At 40.9% G+C, this 19277-nt stretch overlaps 2 protein-coding genes and 1 pseudogene across 2 annotated transcripts; 1 reads left to right on the forward strand and 2 right to left on the reverse strand.

The window, feature by feature from the left end:
- Nucleotides 1-5861: 5861 nt before the first annotated feature.
- Nucleotides 5862-6807, reverse strand: LOC106990741 (olfactory receptor 7E178-like; annotated as a pseudogene).
- Nucleotides 6808-8814: 2007 nt separating this feature from the next.
- Nucleotides 8815-9759, reverse strand: LOC101108747 (olfactory receptor 7E178-like). Its single transcript, XM_012177851.3, has one exon. The coding sequence runs from the start codon at nt 9742-9744 to the stop codon at nt 8815-8817; it is 930 nt and encodes a 309-aa protein (XP_012033241.1). The 5' UTR covers nt 9745-9759.
- A 3175-nt stretch (nt 9760-12934) lies between these two features.
- LOC101109701 (large ribosomal subunit protein eL15) lies at nt 12935-13635 on the forward strand. The gene has a single exon (XM_027969578.2). It carries the CDS (start codon nt 12972-12974, stop codon nt 13584-13586), a length of 615 nt encoding a protein of 204 aa, XP_027825379.1. The 5' UTR covers nt 12935-12971; the 3' UTR covers nt 13587-13635.
- The last annotated feature ends 5642 nt before the right edge of the window (nt 13636-19277 follow it).

Genomic DNA, 19277 nt, shown 5'->3' on the forward strand with positions numbered 1-19277 from the left:
CCTAACTCTTATGAACAGTTGGAGAGCATAGGATCAAAGCCAAGTCTCAAACTCCAAGTTGTCCTTCTTAAGATCAGCTTATGATCTTTTCGAGTCATTTTTCTGTATTGGGAAATTGCATTTTTTTTTCTACATTCAGCTCCATGAAGGCAACTCAGGCCTTCATTTCTCCTACAGGTCAAAACATGATGCCATTTAGGAATAATCAAAAGGGGAAAAAACCCCAAAGACTAATATCACAAATACCTGGGGAGTTTGTGCATCTGTAAAGTGGGTATATTAACTGTACTGAACTTACAGGGTTGCTGGAAGAAATCAAATTAAAACAAATATAAAATAGTTAGCCAGTGTTATTAGTGCTGGCTGATCAATATAATTACCTTTTGATCTTTCAAAATTTAGCTATGGACTAGCTACAACCTAGAACCAATCAGATCAGAATCTCTGCTCATAATTCCTTTGGGCAAATGAACGTATTGTCAGGGTAGAGAAACATTGTTAGGCAATTGATAAACATTGCAATAATGTTATCTATCATTAAAACCATATTACCCATTAGTGCTCATGCTCCGTTGCTCAGTCATGTCTGACCCTCTCCCACCCATGGAACATAGCCCACCAGGCTCCTCTGTCTACGGGATTTTCCAGGCAAGAATACTAAAGTGGATTGCCATTTCTTCCTCATATTACTCACTGCCCATATTAAAATATAAATATTTGATAATATTTTCTTTCGAACTCATATTTATTACTGATGAAAATAGAGTGGTTTTGCTGTACCTGAGTGATCTTATTCCCCTGCACTTCACCATCTCAGAGGCAAACACATCGTGAATTGGGTAGACACATTTTTCTTTCAGTATTTCCATAACATTAGTGTTAAACTATGTGTTCATAAGCAATTTTGTTGAAAACTTACCTAGGTCCTATCTAACATAGATAAATTCTCATTGACCACAGTACTGGGAGTTTGGGATTGACATGTACACACTACTATATTTAAAATAAAGTGCCTTTCATGAAAGAAATGATACATAACATTATCAGAGGGATCACTTTATTTTTTGAAATTTTTTTAAAATTATTTAAAGATCACTTTGTACCTATAGACTTTGATTTTATACTATATAAGGGTATTAGTGTTTAGGTTTACTCTTAATCTTGAACAAGTCCCATAATCCTGACATATGAACTTTACTTCTTTTTTTTTTAATAGTTTTTTATTTTTTAAATTTTAAAATCTTTAATTCTTACATGCGTTCCCAAACATGAACCCCCCTCCCACCTCCCTCCCCAAAATTCTTGTAACCCTATGTACATTACACTAGTGAGAATTTCCAAAATATATATGCATACAAGAGTATTGATTCAGTTTTAAAATTTGAAAAATGCAAGTTTTCTATTAATTACTTACAAAAGTTATGCTAATGGAAAAATCAGACCAAATCAACTACATGTTCTGATATACAAGGTGTAGAATTAGACAAATCCTTGAAGGTTGACTAAGAATAGTCCTGTCATGACAGAACCATATGAAAATTCACATCTTGTATAGGGAATGATATTTCTATAACTCAAATTTACAAAATGGGCTGGAAAATGCATTACTATCCATAGAAAACCATACCATCCATAATATTCATACCACAAAGTCCCCTGCAAACAGTTTGGTCCATTCTGTTAATTTAGATATGAGCTTACCACATCCCAATTCAAGGAATTGATGGTTCTACTTCCATTTGATCATCTGGGACTAACATAGGTTTTAAAAGAAAATAATCTGGTGGGACAGAGCCCTGGGGTGGGAATCAGGAGGCCTTTGTCTGAGTTCCACGTGTTTCACCCACTTAATGTGCAGTGTGTGTAAATCTCCCTACTTCTCTGCAATTGTGTCCCTCACATTGAAGTAGGGCCAGCAACACGCATTTGTAGGATGTGTGTGGTGTGGAGGAAAGGGAAATTTCCTCTTCTACCCCTCTAGAGTTCTATGGCTGGAATAATAACAAAATTGACACAAGACAGATTAACAGGAGAAAAAAGAAACAAATTTGAGTTCCTGCACATGGAGGTCTCATAAAAATAGGACCTAAGTAGTGGCCAAAGCAGGCAGCTGTTTCCTTTTTAGACAAAGACACAATAAATTGGTGAGGAATTGACAAGAGGAAGAAATGCAGGCTTTGGGTCCTTCGCTAGTAAAGAATCCGTGGTGGATTCATGTCAATGTATGGCAAAACCAATACAGTATTGTAATGTAAAATAAAGTAAAAAAAAAAAAAAAAAGAATCTAAACAGATTTGGGCATGGGGCAGAGAATGAAAAAAAACAATCAAGTTTGTTTGTATAAGCTTCTATGCTCCAAATTCCCCATCTCTGAGAACAAAGTTGTCCTCCAACTTCCGGGGCAGGAATGCCCCTTTCATGTGATTTATTCCCTGCTCTTCCAGGATACACGGGAGGGTCACAGTTTCCATCTTGCATTAGCTGCTTCTCAAGCAACTTCAGTATAAAATAATCAATAAACCATTGCAGCACATTGTGGAGCAGTCCACCCAATAGTGTGTCCCCAATAGTGGCAGATCCCCAATAGTGGCGCCTAAGAGGTCAATGCTGCTGCTGCTGCTGCTGCTGCTAAGTCGCTTCAGTCGTGTCCGACTCTGTGCGACCCCATAGACGGCAGCCCACCAGGCTCCCCTGTCCCTGGGATTCTCCAGGCAAGAACACTGGAGTGGGTTGCCATTTCCTTCTCCAATGCATGAAAGTGAAAAGTGAAAGTGAAGTCGCTCAGTCGTGTCCGACTCTTAGCAATCCCATGGACTGCAGCCTATCAGGCTCCTCCATCCATGGGATTTTCCAGGCAAGAGTAATGGAGTGGGGTGCCATTGCCTTCAATACTTAATAAATATTCATCTATGTTTTTATTTTATCTATTTATTTTTAAAGTTTTTTTTAATGTGGACCATTTAAAAAGGCTTTGTTGAATGTGTTAGGGTATTGTTTCTGTTTTTTTGGCTGTAAGGCATGTGGAATCTTAGCTCCCCAACCAGGGACTAAACCTGCACCCCCTGCACCGGAAGGTGAAGCCTTAACCCCTGGACCACCAGGAGAAGTTCCCAGACACAGCTTTTAATTCAGAAGTTGAATCATTATTGGACTAGTTAGCTTATTGATGAAATACAATCCTAGGAGAGTTTAATGATCTTACACTCTATTGTATGACAGAGAGATAGAAGCCTGTCAAGTCCCAGACAATTCATTTACAGAATGAGTAGAAATCCTAAAATGTGTCTCAGTTCACACAATTAAATTAACTTTCCTTTCTCTTTCACTGTTTCTCCTTTTAAAAAAAATTATGATTCACTACTTGTTAAAATAATAGTGTACTGTAGATATTAAATGGGAAATGATAGGTCCCTTAGAAAATCACACAGAGGCATATGAACCCTGCTTTATGCTTTGTCTAGGCCTACAAGACATCACTGGAATGAATGATGGGGCAAGCAGACAGGAAGGGTCCAGCATGCATGCTAAGTTGCTTCAGTTGTGTCCCAGCTTTTTGAGACTCTATGAGCTGTAGCCCGTCAAGCTCCTCTGTGGGGTTCTCCAGGCAAGAAAACTGGACTGGATTGCTATGTCCTCCTCCAGGGGATCTTCCTGATCCAGGGATTGAACCCACGTCTCCTGCAGCTCCTGCCCTGGCAGATGGATTCTTTGCCTCTGGACCACTTAGGGAGCCTAAACTTCAGGATAACAATATCTAAAATTTACTTTGCTGTTACTGCAATGCCTCCATGAAATATTTAGTACCCATTTTGTTTCATTCTTACTCATGTAGTTGTATCAAGTGGATATCAATTTAGATGACCAGTTTCAGGCTCAATGGTATTAAAAGCTTGCTCAGTATCATTCAGGTACTAAGTAGAGCAGATAAGATTCAAAATTAATTTGTGGGTGTCTGAGGCTTATGCACTGTCCATTCTGTTTCCCTACACTTCAGAGGGTTTCAACAGAGGTTCAGAAGTCTCTTCCAACTTTTCTTTAAAATTAATTAATTAATTTTAATTGGAGACTAATTACTTTACAGTATTGTATATGCCTTTATACTGTTTCTTATTTCCTGATCAGCACCCTGACTGTGCTCCCTTAGAGATCCACAGGGTAAATAATTACAAGACTGAAAGCACAAGTTGGTAATGAAGCAAAATTCAAGGTCAAAGACAAGAGAGAGAAATGCCTTGAATTGCATAAGGTGATGCTTTCTAGGACCCCCAGCTTCAACTCAGCCTTCCTTCCTATAGCTGATGTAGCAGGTGCCACACATGGTCTGCACTGAGTCTACTGTGAACACCCAAAAGGAACAGCACAGTGAGCAGGGGGTCTGTGCCTGGGAAGAAAAGGAAGAGAGTTTGCTTTTTGCCAATTTATAGTAGCTTGATAAAACTCTTCTATGTCTCAAATCCTTAACATTTGTGAAGAATTCTCATCAAATCCAACCCTCTAATGAACAATTGAGCAATTTAGGACCAAAGCCATTCTCAAACCCTAAGTTACCTGGGATTCTCCAGGCAAGAATATTGGAGTGGGTTGCCATTTCCTTCTCCAAGGAAGAAGGACAGTTTAGAGAGACCTATTTCCTGATCAGGTAGAAAAGATGCCCAAGGAAGATAGAAACAGTCTGGGAGGTATGGCAAAACCAATACAGTATTGTAAAGTAAAAAAATAAAATAAAATTTTTAAAAAAGCTAAATTAATTAATTAATTAATTAAATGAGTTCTTGGGTCCCCACCACTAAAAACAACATCAACTTCATAAGCCTTTATATGCATTTTGGTAACCTCCTACTGGCTCTCCTATCTGTTCTCTGCTTTGGTGATGAGAAAACAACCCCATACACATACCCCCCCCCCAACTCAATCCCTCCTGCATTCGTGTCTCCCACTGCACTTGGCACTCACTGGATTGTGCTTGTCTCCACTGGACCAGGACTGAGGGATTCAGATCACCTGCCCCTCCCTTACCTGGAGTTGGATGAGGGCTGAAGCTTTGTGGTGAGGACTGGCACCAAGACAGCCTCAATTGTGGGCTTCCTTGTGCAGACAAAAACTCTGGGAGGAGGAGACACACAGGTATGGAACCCACTGGACTGGAGCTGACTAACTGAAGGGCTGGGAAGCACAGGTTGACTATCTAAAGTGATGCAGTCTAGAGACCTCAATACACGTAGAAAATAATTAATCATCTACAGTCTCTTAAACTCTGAGGATGCTAATTTCATGGAGGAGGAAAAGGAGAAAAGTGAATGTATTAGGAAGGATCTAGATTCATCATCTTCTCAGGGGAGTTTGACCTCTACTCCTCAGCTCTGACTGAAGTGACTTAGCAGCAGCAGCAGCCTCAGCTCTGACTTCCAAGTTTTTTTTTCTTCTTATGTCAATCAGAGAAAACATGTGACTTTCATATCTGCAAGCCCATTGAGTCACTTATGTAATTTAGAGAGATTTAGATCCACTTAACACACAGAGAATCAACATAGGAAAATTATAGAAATAGTATATAACAAGAGAGAACTGTGTTTATTTTGTGAAGATAGGAGCAAGGATGCCCATGACCAAGAGTCCTGGGTCATATGCAGCAAACATGAGAAGGGTGTACTGATGCGCTATGCAAAATCCTAGAAGGGCTATGACTCATTTGGGGCATCCAGATAATCTCCTCTAAGAGGAAAAACTGTGTAAACAGAGCAGAGAGCCAGATAGGTACACGTAAGCTATGTGACCACAGAACAGAATCACTTACTGCACATGTTTGGTTTTGTTAAATTTTCTACTCCTATGAGCCAAAAAAAGATACCACGGTGTTGAGATTAGGCTATTCTGCTGATAATTCTCCACAGGGTAAACTTAATGTCCTTGTTCCTTAGGCTGTAGATGAAGGGGTTCAGCATAGGGGTGACCACAGTGTGCATCACCAAAGCCACTGCATCCTTTCTGGGGGAAGACAAGACAGCTGAGCTGAGATACACTCCAAGGCCTATTCCATAAAATAAGCAAACAACTTGACAGGTGAGGGCCACAGGTGGAGAAAGCTTTGGACTTAGCAGCTGATGAAGAGACTCTCAGAATGGAGGATATAATTCGAATATAAGAGTAAAGGATCCCTGAGAGTGGAATCCCACCAATGATGGTACCAATGAAATAAATTAATATTTTATTGGTGGAGGTATCAGAACAGGCAAGGTTGAGGAGTTGAGGAGGGTCACAAAGGAAATGAGGAATTTCCACATTTGTACAGAAGGTAAGCTGTGACATCAGCAGGTAGTGCAGCAGGGAGGTCAAAAGACTGACGGCAAATGATGCCAGGACCAGCAAGATACATAGGCGGGGGTTCATGATGGCCAGGTGGTGTAGGGGGTGACAGATGGCCACCAACTGGTCATAGGCCATCAATGTCAGAAGGAGACTCCCCAAACCTGCAAAAAGGGACAAGAAGGTCACCTGTGCTAGACAGCCTGCATAGGTGATGGACTTGCTGTGTGTTTGGAGGTTCACTAGCATCCTGGGGATAGTAGTGGTGCTGCTACTGATGTCAGCCAAGGACAAGTTGGAGAGGAAGAAGAACACAGGAGTGTGGAGGTGGGAGTCAGAGCTGATGACTAGGATGATGAGCAGGTTCCCAAGCATGCCCACCAGGTACATGGACAGGAAGAGCCCAAAGAGAAGGGGCTGCAGGTCTGGATCATCTGAGAGGCCCAGGAGCAGGAATTCTAAGACATCTGTTAGATTCTGTGGTTCCATGTAGAGGGGACATCTTTGAAAAAGAAGAGAGTATTGAATAAGCAGAACAATTTCAGGGACATACAGATAAGTGTCCATACTTTGGATTTAATCAATTCACAAATATTTAAAACTTTTTTATTATGATACAGTTCTGAAAATTCTTGCAATCCTCTGTATACTACACTAGTGAGAATTTTAAAAGATATATGCATACAAGAGTATTGCTTCCATTAAAAAAACTGAAACATTAAATTTTTCTGTAACTATCTTTACACGTTATGCTAATGGAAAAATCAGACAAAATCAACCACATGGTCTGATTTTCAAGGTGTAAAACTAGAAAGATCCTTGAAGGCTGACTAGGAACAGTCTTTTCATGATAGAGTCACATGAAATTTCACACCTTATATAGGGAATGATGGGGCTTCCCTGGTGGCTCAGGTGGTAAAGAATCCTCCTGCCAATGCAGGAGATGCAGGAGACTCAGATTTGATTACTGGGTTGGGAAGATCCTCTACAGGAGGAAATGGCAACCCTCTCTAGTATTCTTGCCTGAAAAATTCCATGGACAGAGGAGCCTTGTGGGCTATGGTCCATGGGGTCATGAAGAGTCAGACATGACTGAGCAACTGAGCACAAGGAATAATATTATTATAACTATTATCACTCAGATTTACAAAATGGGCTGGAAAAATGCAATACTATCCATAGACAACCCCATCATCCATAATATTCATACAATAAAGATCCCTTGCAAGCAGTTTGGTCCATTCTGCAAATTTACCTATAAACTCACCACATCTCAAAAGAAGGAATTCATGGTTTTACCTCTATTTGATCATCTGGGACTACCATACGTTTTAAAAGAAAATAATCTGGTGGGACAGAGCCCTGGGGTGGGAATTAGGAGGCCTTTGTCTGAGTTCACCATGTTTCACCCACTTAATGTGCAGTGTGTGTAAATCTCCCTACTTCTCTGCACTTGTGTCCCTCACACTGAAGTAGGGCCAGCAACACCCATTTGTAGGATGTGTGTGGTGTGGAGGAAAGGGAAATTTCCTCTTCTAGCCCTCTAGAGTTCTGTGGCTGGAATAATAACAAAATTGACACAGGACAGATTAACAGGAGAAAAAGAAACAAATTTGAATTCCTGCACATGGAGGTCTCATTAAAATAGGACCTAAGAAGGGGCCAAAGCAGGAAGCTATTATCTTTTTTAGACAAAGAAATAGTAAGTTGATGAGGAATTGACAGGAGAAAGAAACATAGGCTTTTGGTATTTCATGAGTGAAGAATATAAACAGATTTAGGCTTGAGGTGGTAAATAAAAGGAACAATAAGATTTGTTTACATTGGCTTTGCAAAGAGTCGGACACGACTGAGTGACTGAACTGAACTGAATTGAACACTGGCTTCTAATCTCCAAATTCCCTATCATTGATCATAAGGGGGTCTTTCCATTCCCGATGCAAGTATGGATGTGAGAGTTGGACCATAAAAAAGGCTGAGCACCAAAGATTTGATGCATTTGAACTGTGGTGCTGGAGAAGACTCTTGAGAGTCCTTGGAGAGCAAGGAGATCAAACCAGTCAGTTCTAAAGGAAATCAACCCTGAATTTTCACTGGAAGGACTGATGCTGAGGCCAAAGCTCCAATACTTTGGCCACCTGATGCGAAGAACTGACTCACTGGGAAAGATCCTGATGCTGGGAAAGATTGAAGGCAGGGGGAGAAGGGGACAACAGAGGATGAGATGGTTGGATGGCATCACCGTCTCAATGGACATGAGTTTGAGTAAGCTCCGGGAGTTGGTGATGGACAGGGAAGCTTAGTGTTCTGCAGTCCATGGGTCACAAAGAGTCAGACATGACTGAGTTTCTGAACTGAACTGAAGAGGAAAAAAGTGTGTAAGCAGGAAGCAGATCCAGAAAGACATATATATGCTATGGGACTGCAGATCAGAATTTCTTCTTGCACATGATTGACCTTGCTGCCTTTTCCAGTCTTATGAATAGAAAGAAGATAACATGGATGTTGACCTTAGGCTATTCTGCTGATAATCCTCCAGAGGGCACTCTTGACATCCTTGTTCCTCAAGCTGTAGATGAAGGGGTTCAGCATAGGGGTGACCAGAGTGTACATCACTGAGGCCACTGCACCCTTCCTGGAGGAAGACGAGGAGGCTGAGCTGAGATACACACCAAGGCCTGTTCCATAAAATAAGCAAACAACTACCAGGTGAGAGCCACAGGTGGAGAAGGCTTTATACCTCCCACCTAATGATGAGATTCTCAGAATGGAGGACACGATTTGAGTATATGAGTAAAGGATCCCTGATAGTGGAATTCCACCAAAGATTGTACCAATGAAGTAGATTAATATGTTATTGGTGGAGGTGTGAGAACAAGCAAGGTTGAGGAGTTGAGAAAGGTCACAAAAGAAATGGGGGATTTCCACTTCTGCACAGAAGGTAAGCTGTGACATTATCAAATAGTGCAACAGGGAGGTCAAAAGGCTGATGGAAAATGACACCAGGACCAACAAGCCACAGAGGAGGGGGTTCATGATGACCAGGTAGTGCAGGGGATGACAAATGGCCACCAACCGGTCATAGGCCATCACTGCCAGAAGTAGGCTCTCCAAACATACAAAAAGAGAAAAGAAGGTCACCTGAGCTAGGCACCCTACATACGTGATGGATTTGCTGTGTGTCTGGAGATTCACTAGCATCTTAGGGATGGTGGTGGTGCTGAAACTGACATCAGTCAATGATAGGTTAGAAAGGAAGATATACATGGGGATGTGGAGGTGGGAATCAGAGATGACAGCCAGGATGAGGAGCAGGTTCCCAAGGATGGTGACCAGGTACATGGACAGGAAGAGCCCAAAGAGGAGGAGCTGAAGTTCTGGATCATCTGAGAGGCCCAGGAGGAGGAATTCTGAGACACCTGTTAGATTCTGTGGTTCCATGTTGATGAAACACCTTTTGAAAAAGAAGACAATATTGAATAAACAAATCAATTGTAGAGGGACCCAGATAAATGTCTATGCTTTGGATTTAAGCGGGTCACAAATAAAATGTTAGGCTTGAAGACCATACATCCCAAAGTCTTCAGCAATACTTCTTAGCTGTGAACACATATTTTGTTATTGTTGTTTAGTTGCTAAATCATGTTCAAGTTTTGCAACCCCATGGACTATAGCATGCCAGGCCCCCCTGTCCTCCACTATCTCCTGGAATTCGCTCAAATTCATGTCCTTTGAGTCAATGATTCTATCTAACCATCTCATCCTCTGTTGCCTGCTTCTCCTGCTGCCCTCAATCTTTCCCAGTGTCAGGGTCTTTTCCAATAAGTTAGCTCTTTGCATTAGGAAGCCAAAATACTGGAGCTTCAGCTTTAGCATCAGTCCTTCCAATGAATATTCAGGGTTGATTTCCTTTAGGATGGACTGGTTTGATCACCTTGCAGGCCAAGGGACTCTCAAGAGTCTCCTCCAGCACAAAAATTCAAAAGCATCCAATCTTTGAAGGATCACAGCTGTGTTGTGGTGAAGGGGCTTGCAGAAGTCAATGAAACTATAAGCCATGCCGTGTAGGGCCACCCAAGATGGATGGGTCATAATGAAGAGTTCTGAGAAAATGTGGTCCATTGGAGAAGGAAATGCAACCCATTCCAGTATGCTTGCTATGAGAACTCCAGGGATAGTACGATAAAGCCGGAACACATCTTTACTGGTGCTCAAAGTACTGACCAGTGTTTTTGTACACCTACTTTAAAGGTACGAGGCCAAAGAATTTGAGAGAAGTAATGACAATTTGAGATCAGAACTTAATGAACACAGCAATATATTTGTCCCCTGCTTTTGAAGGAGGTGTATGAAATTGAACGTATTCTTTTTTCTCTCTTTTTTTAAAATCTGATTAAAGAACACTAAGAAACACTCAAATGTACTGTATCTAATCCAAATGCACTACAAGAAGTTTCCTTGATGTGCATCTTAGTCCTAAAGATCTAGAATCATGTTAATTGGATCCTAAATTAAAATGAAATGCTCAGAGATAGTATTTCTATGCAAGTTATCTTTAATGGTTTTTCCATATTTACTTGGTTTTATGTCATCCATCTTCCATGGAGATAAGGCTGGGTTGTCTGGTCAAAGTTCCTTCACATATAACTCAGATACAAATATTTGGCTTTGGTGGGCTTCATATTTTGATAAACATGTTTTTGTTGAAAACATAAAATCATACAGCATCACTGGTCCTTATTACTATATGATATGCCAATGATTAAAGAAAAGTTCACTTTTAATAAATGCTTTTTTCATTTTTAAAGTGCTATACACACTCACAGAAAGATCTGAAGTTGAGTTTTTCTTTTACTGTTTTTGTTTGCAGCGGCTAATTAAAGCTTCTTAAATATGTCTCTAAATCATTTTAGTCGAGTCTGAGTCTTTGTGACACTATGAATTGTAGTCTGCCAAATTCCTCTGTCCATGAGATTTTCGAGACAAGAGTACTGGCATGGGTTGCCATTTCCTTCACCAGGGGATCTTCCTGACCCAGGGATCAAACCTGCACATCTTGTGTCTCCTGCATTGGCAGGCATGTTCTTTACCACTAGCACCACCTGGGAAACTCTAATATATCTCTTCCTATACATTTGTAAAGGGTTGATTTCTCATCAAATCCAACTCTCTTACATACAGTTGAAAAATTTAAGACCAAAGCCTGTTCTCAAATGCTACATTGGTCTTCTTATACCAGCTTTTCAAGTCATTCTTCCTTATTGAGCAATGACATTTCTCCTACATTCATCGTCCTGAAGGCAACTCAGGTCTTCATTTCTCCTGACAGGTCAAAACATGATGTAATTTGGAAAAAATCAAAAGGGGGAAAAGCTAAAGACTAATATCAGAAAAGTAGGGTAAAAAGTATACTTTCCATCTTGGGCAGGGAAGCTGGTAACCCCTGATAAAGAGTGGTAAAATATTTAACCTTGTTTTTTGGGATTAAGACTATGTACCTCTTGAAATTTACCAATAAAAGACTTCATAAGAAAAGAAAAACAATACATGAGTAGTTTGTACATCTGTAAAGTGGGTATATTAATTGAACTGGACTCAGGGTTTCTCTGATAGCTCAGTTGGTAAAGAATCCACCTGCAATGCAGGAGACCCTGGTTCAATTCCTGGGTCAGGAAGACCCACTGGAGGAAGGATAGGCTAACCACTCCAGTATTCTTGGGCTTCCCTTGTGGCTCAGCTGGTAAAGAATCTGTCTGCAATGCAGGAGACCTGGGTTCGATCCCTGGGTTGGGAAGATCTCCTGGATAAGGGAAAGGATACCCACTCCAGTATTCTGGACTAGAGAATTCCATGGACAGTCCATGGGGTTGCAAAGAGTAGGACACAACTGAATGACTTTCACTTACACTTTCTTCCAAGGTTGCTGTAAAAATTAAATTAAAATAAAGGACTTTGGCAGTGGTTATCGGTGCTAGCTGATTGATCTTTTTGATCCTTTTGATCTTTTCAAATTTAACTATGAATAGACCACAGCCTAAAACCAATTAGATCAGAATCTCTACCTGTAGTCCTTTGGGCATACTTATCAGGAGGCACTAATGGGAAAGAATCTGCCTGCCAATGCAGGAGACACAAAAGACGAGGGTTCAATCCTTGGGTCAAGAAGATCTCATGGAGTAGAAAATGACAATCACTTCAGTATTCTTGCCTGAAGAAGTCCATGGACAGAAGAACCTGGTGGGTGATAGCCCATGAGACCACACAGTCAGACATGACTGAGCAACTGAACAGACGCACACATCCAGCCTGGGTAGAGAATCATTACCAGTATATTAACTGTTGCATTAATGTTATATATTATTACTACCATTATTACCATACTATAAATATAAATATTTAATAATGCTCACTTTAGAATTCATATTTGTTACTGATAAAACCTGAGGATTTCTTGCTATTTCTGCATGATCTTATTCCCTTGAACTTCAATTGCTCAAAGGTAAACATTGTCATGAATTTGGTACATGCATTTTCATTTCAATGTTTCCTTAATATTGGTGTTGATTTTTGTATTTACAAGAAATTTCCTTGAAAACTCACTTAAATACTATTACACTAAAGATACTCTTGCCTTTTCCGTCAGGCGGCAGCCATCAGGGTGAGCCAACATGGGCGCCTACAAGTACATCCAGGAGCTGTGGAGGAAGAAGCAGTCGGACGAGATTTGCTTCCTGCTGCGGGTGCGCTGCTGGCAGTACCGCCAGCTCTCGGTGCTGCACCGCTCCCCGCGCCCCACCCGGCCCGACAAGGCGCGCAGGCTGGGCTACAAGGCCAAACAAGGCTATGTCATATACCGGATCCGTGTGCGCCGCGGGGGCCGCAAACGCCCAGTTCCTAAAGGTGCCACCTACGGCAAGCCTGTGCACCATGGTGTCAACCAGCTCAAGTTCGCTCGAAGCCTGCAGTCGGTTGCGGAGGAGCGCGCTGGCCGCCACTGTGGGGCCCTGTGGGTCCTGAATTCCTACTGGGTTGGTGAAGATTCTACGTACAAATTCTTCGAGGTTATCCTCATTGATCCATTCCATAAAGCTATCAGAAGAAACCCTGACACCCAGTGGATCACCAGACCAGTTCACAAGCACCGGGAGATGCGGGGGCTGACGTCCGCGGGCAGAAAGAGCCGCGGCCTGGGCAAGGGCCACAAGTTCCACCACACTATCGGTGGCTCTCGCCGAGCAGCGTGGAGAAGGCGCAATACTCTCCAGCTCCACCGCTACCGCTAATATACGTGATGTCTGTAAAGTTCTTACCTAATAAACAATTTAGGACGTTCTTGTCTGCTTAAAAGTGTTTTTTAATTTGTTTGTAAAACTAGTTGTCTGCAGATTGCTTCATTGAATGCATTGTCAAATTATGAAAGTTAAAGTGCAATAATGTTTGAGACTTATTGAAGTTACACATATAAAGTGTATATGAAGTGATGGTGTATCTTGTTTTTAATAAGGGAAATGCCTTTGTTTTTGCTTTATTAGGGAGTTGTGTCTGTGTTTAAAATACTGTTTGGTACAATAGTTGTAAAATTGTGTAAAAGAGGAGTGCAGAAACTTAACCCTGTAGATTTGTTGATGCATGTGGTGAGACCTGCGGCTTTATTGGGGTGATGCAATGCTCTGCAGTTTTACGGAGTTTGGCAGGGACAACGTTTTCAGTTGGGTTTTCATTGGCAATGTGAAGGGTGTCCTGATCCTTTCTCGTGATCATATGCAGAAAACTAATGAAATTTTTGACTAGGGCCCACTTTTAGGCTTAATCGAATACTACATTTGTGTAACTGCTGCTTCGGAAAAGCAAGTAATCCCACCATTTTTAAGAAAATTGAATAGACCTGTTGCAAGAGGGTTCTGACGAATCAAATCCTGGTTTACCTAAATTAAATTGCCTTGGCCTCCCATGGTACCACTGAAGTTCATATAAAGCTCCTGGTTCAGGCTTTGGGATCTGTAGAATACGGAACTTTGTGCAAAATGGTTGTATTTACACCGGTGTCAATTAAAACTGATGGAAATTGAACATTAAAAAAAAATTAAAGATACTCTTAACTGAATTCTGATATACAAAATATTGTCTTTTAAGCCTCTTGAAAAAGAAAGATATATCCATTTGAATTCAGAGTTCCAAAAATAGTAAGGAGAGATAAGAAAGGCTTCCACAATGATCAATGCAAAGAAATAGAGGAAAACAATAGAATGGGAAAGACTAGAGATCTATTCAGGAAAATTAGAGATACCAAGGGAACATTTCATGCAAAGATGGGCACAATAAAGGACAGAAATGGTATGGACCTAACAGAAGCAGAAGATATTAAGAAGAGGTGGCAAGAATACACAGAAGAACTATACAAAGAAGATCTTCATTTCCCAGATAACCACAATGGTGTGATCACTCACCTAGGGCCAGACATCCCGGAATGTGAAGTCAAATGGGCCTTAGGAAGCATCACTATGAACAAAGCTAGTGGGAATGATGGAATTCCAGTTGAGCTATTTCAACTCCTGAAAGATGATGCTGTGAAAGTGCTGCACTCAATATGACAGCAAATTTGGAAAAACTCAGCCATGGCCACAGGACTGGAAAAGGTCAGTTTTCATTCCAATCCCAAAGAAAGGCCATGCCGAAGAATGCTCAAACTACCACACAATTGCACTCATCTCACACGTTAGCAGAGTAATGCTCAAAATTCTCCAAGCGAGGCTTCAACAGTACATGAACCATGAACTTCCAGATGTTCAAGCTGGATTTAGAAAAGGCAGAGGAACCAGAGATCAAATTGCCAACATCCATTGGGTCATCGAAAAAGCAAGAGAGTTCCAGAAAAACATCTATTTTAGCTTTATTGACTACACCAAAGCCTTTGATTATGTGGATCACAACAAACTGGAAAATTCTGAAAGAGATGGGAATACCAGACCACCTTACCTGTCTCCTGAGAAATCTGTATGCAGGTCAAGAAGCAACAGTTAAAACTGGACATGGAACAACAGACTGGTTCCAAATAGAGAAAGGAGTAAACCAAGGTTGTATATTGTCACCCTGCTTATTTAACTTCTATGCAGAGTTTGTCATGTGAAATGCCAAGCTGGATGAAGCACAAGCTGGAATCAAGAATGCCGGGAGAAATACCAATAACCTCAAATATGCAGATGACACCACCTTTATGGCAGAAAGTGAAGAGGAACTAAAGATCCTCTTGATGAAAGTGAAAGAGGAGAGTGAAAAAAAAAGTTGGCTTAAAACTCCACCTTCAGAAAATGAAGATCATGGCATCCAGTCCCATCACTTCATGGCAAATAGAGGAGGAAACCATGGAAACAGTGAGAGACTTTATTTTGGGGGCTCCAAAATCACTGCAGATGGTGCCTGCAGCCATGAAATTAAAAGATGCTTGCTCTGGAAGAAAAGCTAGACAGCATATTAACATGCAGAGACATACTTTGCCAACAAAAGTCCATCTAGTTCAAGCTATGGTTTTTCCAGTAGTCATGTATGGATGTGAGAGTTGGACTTTAAAGAAAGCTGAACACCAAAGAATTGATGCTTTTGAACTGTGGTGTTGGAGAAGACTCTTGAGAGTCCCTTGGACTGCAAGGAGATCCAACCAGTCCATCCTAAAGAAGATCAGTCCTGAATATTCACTGGAGGCACTGATGCTGAAGCTGAAGCTCCAGTACTTTAGCCACCTGATGTGAAGAAATATCCTATTGGAAAAGATCCTGATGCTGGGAAAGATTGAAGGCAGGAGGAGAAGGGGATGACAGAAGATGATACGGTTGGATGGCATCACTGATGCGATGGATATGAGTTTAAGTAGGCTCGGGGGTTGGTGATGGACCAGGAAACCTGGCATGCTGCAGTTCATGGGGTCACAAAGAGTCAGACACGAATGAGCGACTGAACTGACCTGAAGTACATACATTTGTTACAATACATAAAACGAGCATAGTATATCCTGGGGGATAAGCTGAGTTTTCAGTTAGGGAAATTCTTGTACCATCCTTCATAATACACAAATGAGAATTTCCAAATATGCACACAGTATTGTTTCAATTGTAAAAATTGAAACCTGTCCAATTTTACTATTAATTACCTGTAATTGTTTTCCTGGTGGAAAAATCAGACAATCAAGTACATGTTCTGATTTTCAAAATTAAGTCAAAAAGATTCCTGAAATCTGACTAGCAATAGTTTTTCATGATAGAGACACATGAAAATTCCCATTTTGTATATGACTGTTATTTTCATGTGTCAAATTTCCAAAATGGGCTGGAAAATGCATTACCATTCATAGAAAATCTTATGGCCCATAAATTTGTATTCAAAAAGTCCCTGCAAGCCATTTGATGCATTCTGCTAATTCATAGATGGACCCACCGAATCACACTAGAAGGAATCCATCATTCTATTTGCTTCCATTTGGTCATCTGGGACTAAAGCAGTTTTGGAAATAAAGTAATCAGTCATTGCCCCCTGGTGGGACAGAGGCCTAGGATGGGAATCAGCAGACCTTTGTCTGAGTCCCACATTTTTAATCCACTAAACATGGAGTGTGTGGAAATCTCCCCACCTCTGGGCACTGGTACTCCTTACACTGAAGTCGGACATATAACATCCACTTGTAGGAGATATGGGTTATCAAGGAAGGAGAAATTTCCCCTTCTACCCTCTTGGGTTCTTGTGCATGGAATAATAATAGCATCAACACATGCAGATTAATAGGAGAAAAAGAAACACATTTGAATTCCTGCACATGGAGGTTTCATAGAAATGGGACCTATGAAGCGTCCAGAGCAGGCAACTTTTATACTTTTTGGAAGAAGAAACAATAAATTGGTGAGGAATTGGCAGGACAAAGAATCTTAGTATTTGGGTGCTTAATGAAGAATCTAAATAGTCTGGGCTTGGGGTAGTAAATTAAAGAGACATAGAGTATTGTTTATACAGGTTTCTAGGCTCCAAATTCTCCTTCTCTGATGATAAGCAGGTCCTTCTATCTCCAAATGCAGGGAGTGGACCTTTCATAAGAGAGATTCATTTCCTGCTTTCATAGAGACAGAGAAGGACAGAGTTTCCTTCTTATATCAGCTCCTCCAAAAACAACTTCAGTTCATACCAGTCAATACATCATTTTGGCATGTTTTGGGGTGACCCATCCTGATCCCCTGGAGGAGGAGATGGCAACCCACTCCAATATTCTTGCTTGGAGAATCCCATAGACAGAGGAGCCTGGTGGGCTACACAGTCCATGCAGTTGGAAAGAGTCTGACACGACAGAAGCGACTTAGCACACAGCACATCCTGATCCCCAATAGTGGCCTCTAACAGAGGTCAGTAGTTAATAAATATTCAATCCTGATTCTTAAATCAGAATTTGAGACATCCCTGGAGTAGTTAGGTATTGATGAAGTACAATCCTAATAAAGCTTTAATGTTCTTAGATTCTATCCTATGGCAGAGGCACAGAAACCTATCATGGTTCAGGGAAGTCATTCATAAAATGAGTGGAGATCCTAAAATATGTCTCAGAGCACACAATCAGATTAATTTCCCTTTTCTCTCTCTCTCTTTTTCTGAAAAGGGCTGTTTATTTTCTCTTTTTTTCCCTTATTTTTCTTTCTTTTAAATTTTTAACCAGAGGATAATTGTTTCACAACATTGTGCTGGCCTCTGCCACACATCACTGTGAATCAGCCATAAGTATACATGTGTCCTCTCCCTCTTGAACATCCCCCCACCTCCCACCCCATCCCACCCTTCTAGGTTATCACAGAGCATCTGATTTAAGCTCTCTGCATCATACAGAAAATTTCCACTGGCTATCTATTTTACATATGGTCATTTCTTTTAGGACCCAGTGTTGTTGTTTTTTTTTTAAAATAATCTCATATTTTAAATTCTATTAAATGGAAAATAATAATTCTTATAGAAAGTGACACAGAGGGTTACAAACACTGATTCATCTATTGTCTAGTCCTATAAGACTTCACTGGAAGGAATGTCAAAACAAGCAGGAAAGTGCCCAGCGTGTGGAAGTCATGTTGCCCACACTCTTTTTGAGAACCAAAGAAAGTCTATTCAATATTTTAACAGATTTTTGTTCTTGTATCTTGTTCTGTGCCAAGCAAGGAGAGGCTCTGAGAATTCAAGAAATGAAGGAAGCTCAGATGTGTCCCACCAGGCACTCTAACTCTACCTGCAGAAAAACAAAAATAAAATGTTCAGACTTCCCTGGAGAGCCAGTGGTTAAGAATTTGCCTACCAATGCAGGGACACAGGTTCAATCCCAGGTCCAGGAAGCTCCCACATGCCTTGGGGTAATTAAGCCCATAAGCCACAACTCCTGAAGCCCATGCACCCTAGAGCACCTGCTCTGCAATAAGAGAAGTCATCACAACAAGAAGCCCATGTACTGCAGAGAGTAGCCCCTACTCGCTGCAAGGAGAGAAACCACATGCAGCCACGAAGACCCAGTGTAGCCATAAAAAAATAAATAAATAAATTGTAAAAAAAATGTTCTCTCAGAATTTAGGGAAAAAAAACTTCTGATCACAGCATATGTCACTTAACCTTGATGCTGCTGTTGCTGATGATGATAAAGATACCTAGTTTACTCTGGTATTGCTGTAATGCATCCATCACACATTCAGTCACATGCTTAATACTCATTCTATTTCATTCTTATGCACCACAGTTACATTGACTGATATCAATTTAGATGACAACATTCAGGCTCAAAAATATTAAGATCTTTCTCAGTGTCACTTAAATACATACAGCAGATACAACTCAAAATTGACTGTGAGTCTCTGAGGCCTGTGCACTGAACTTCTCCGCTGTTTGCCTACACTTCAGAGAGTTTAAGTAGGGGACCAGAGGTGCCTTCCAAACGTTCTAAGGTATACCTTTAAACTATTTTTTGT

Source organism: Ovis aries, chromosome 5 (genome assembly GCF_016772045.2).
Source record: "Ovis aries strain OAR_USU_Benz2616 breed Rambouillet chromosome 5, ARS-UI_Ramb_v3.0, whole genome shotgun sequence".
NCBI classification, from domain to species: Eukaryota; Metazoa; Chordata; class Mammalia; order Artiodactyla; family Bovidae; genus Ovis; species Ovis aries.

Coding starts and splice junctions, on each gene's coding strand:
- LOC101108747 (XM_012177851.3), bottom strand. CDS start 9,744: ATGGAACCACAGAATCTAACAGGTGTCTCAGAATTCCTCCTCCTGGGC.
- LOC101109701 (XM_027969578.2), top strand. CDS start 12,972: ATGGGCGCCTACAAGTACATCCAGGAGCTGTGGAGGAAGAAGCAGTCG.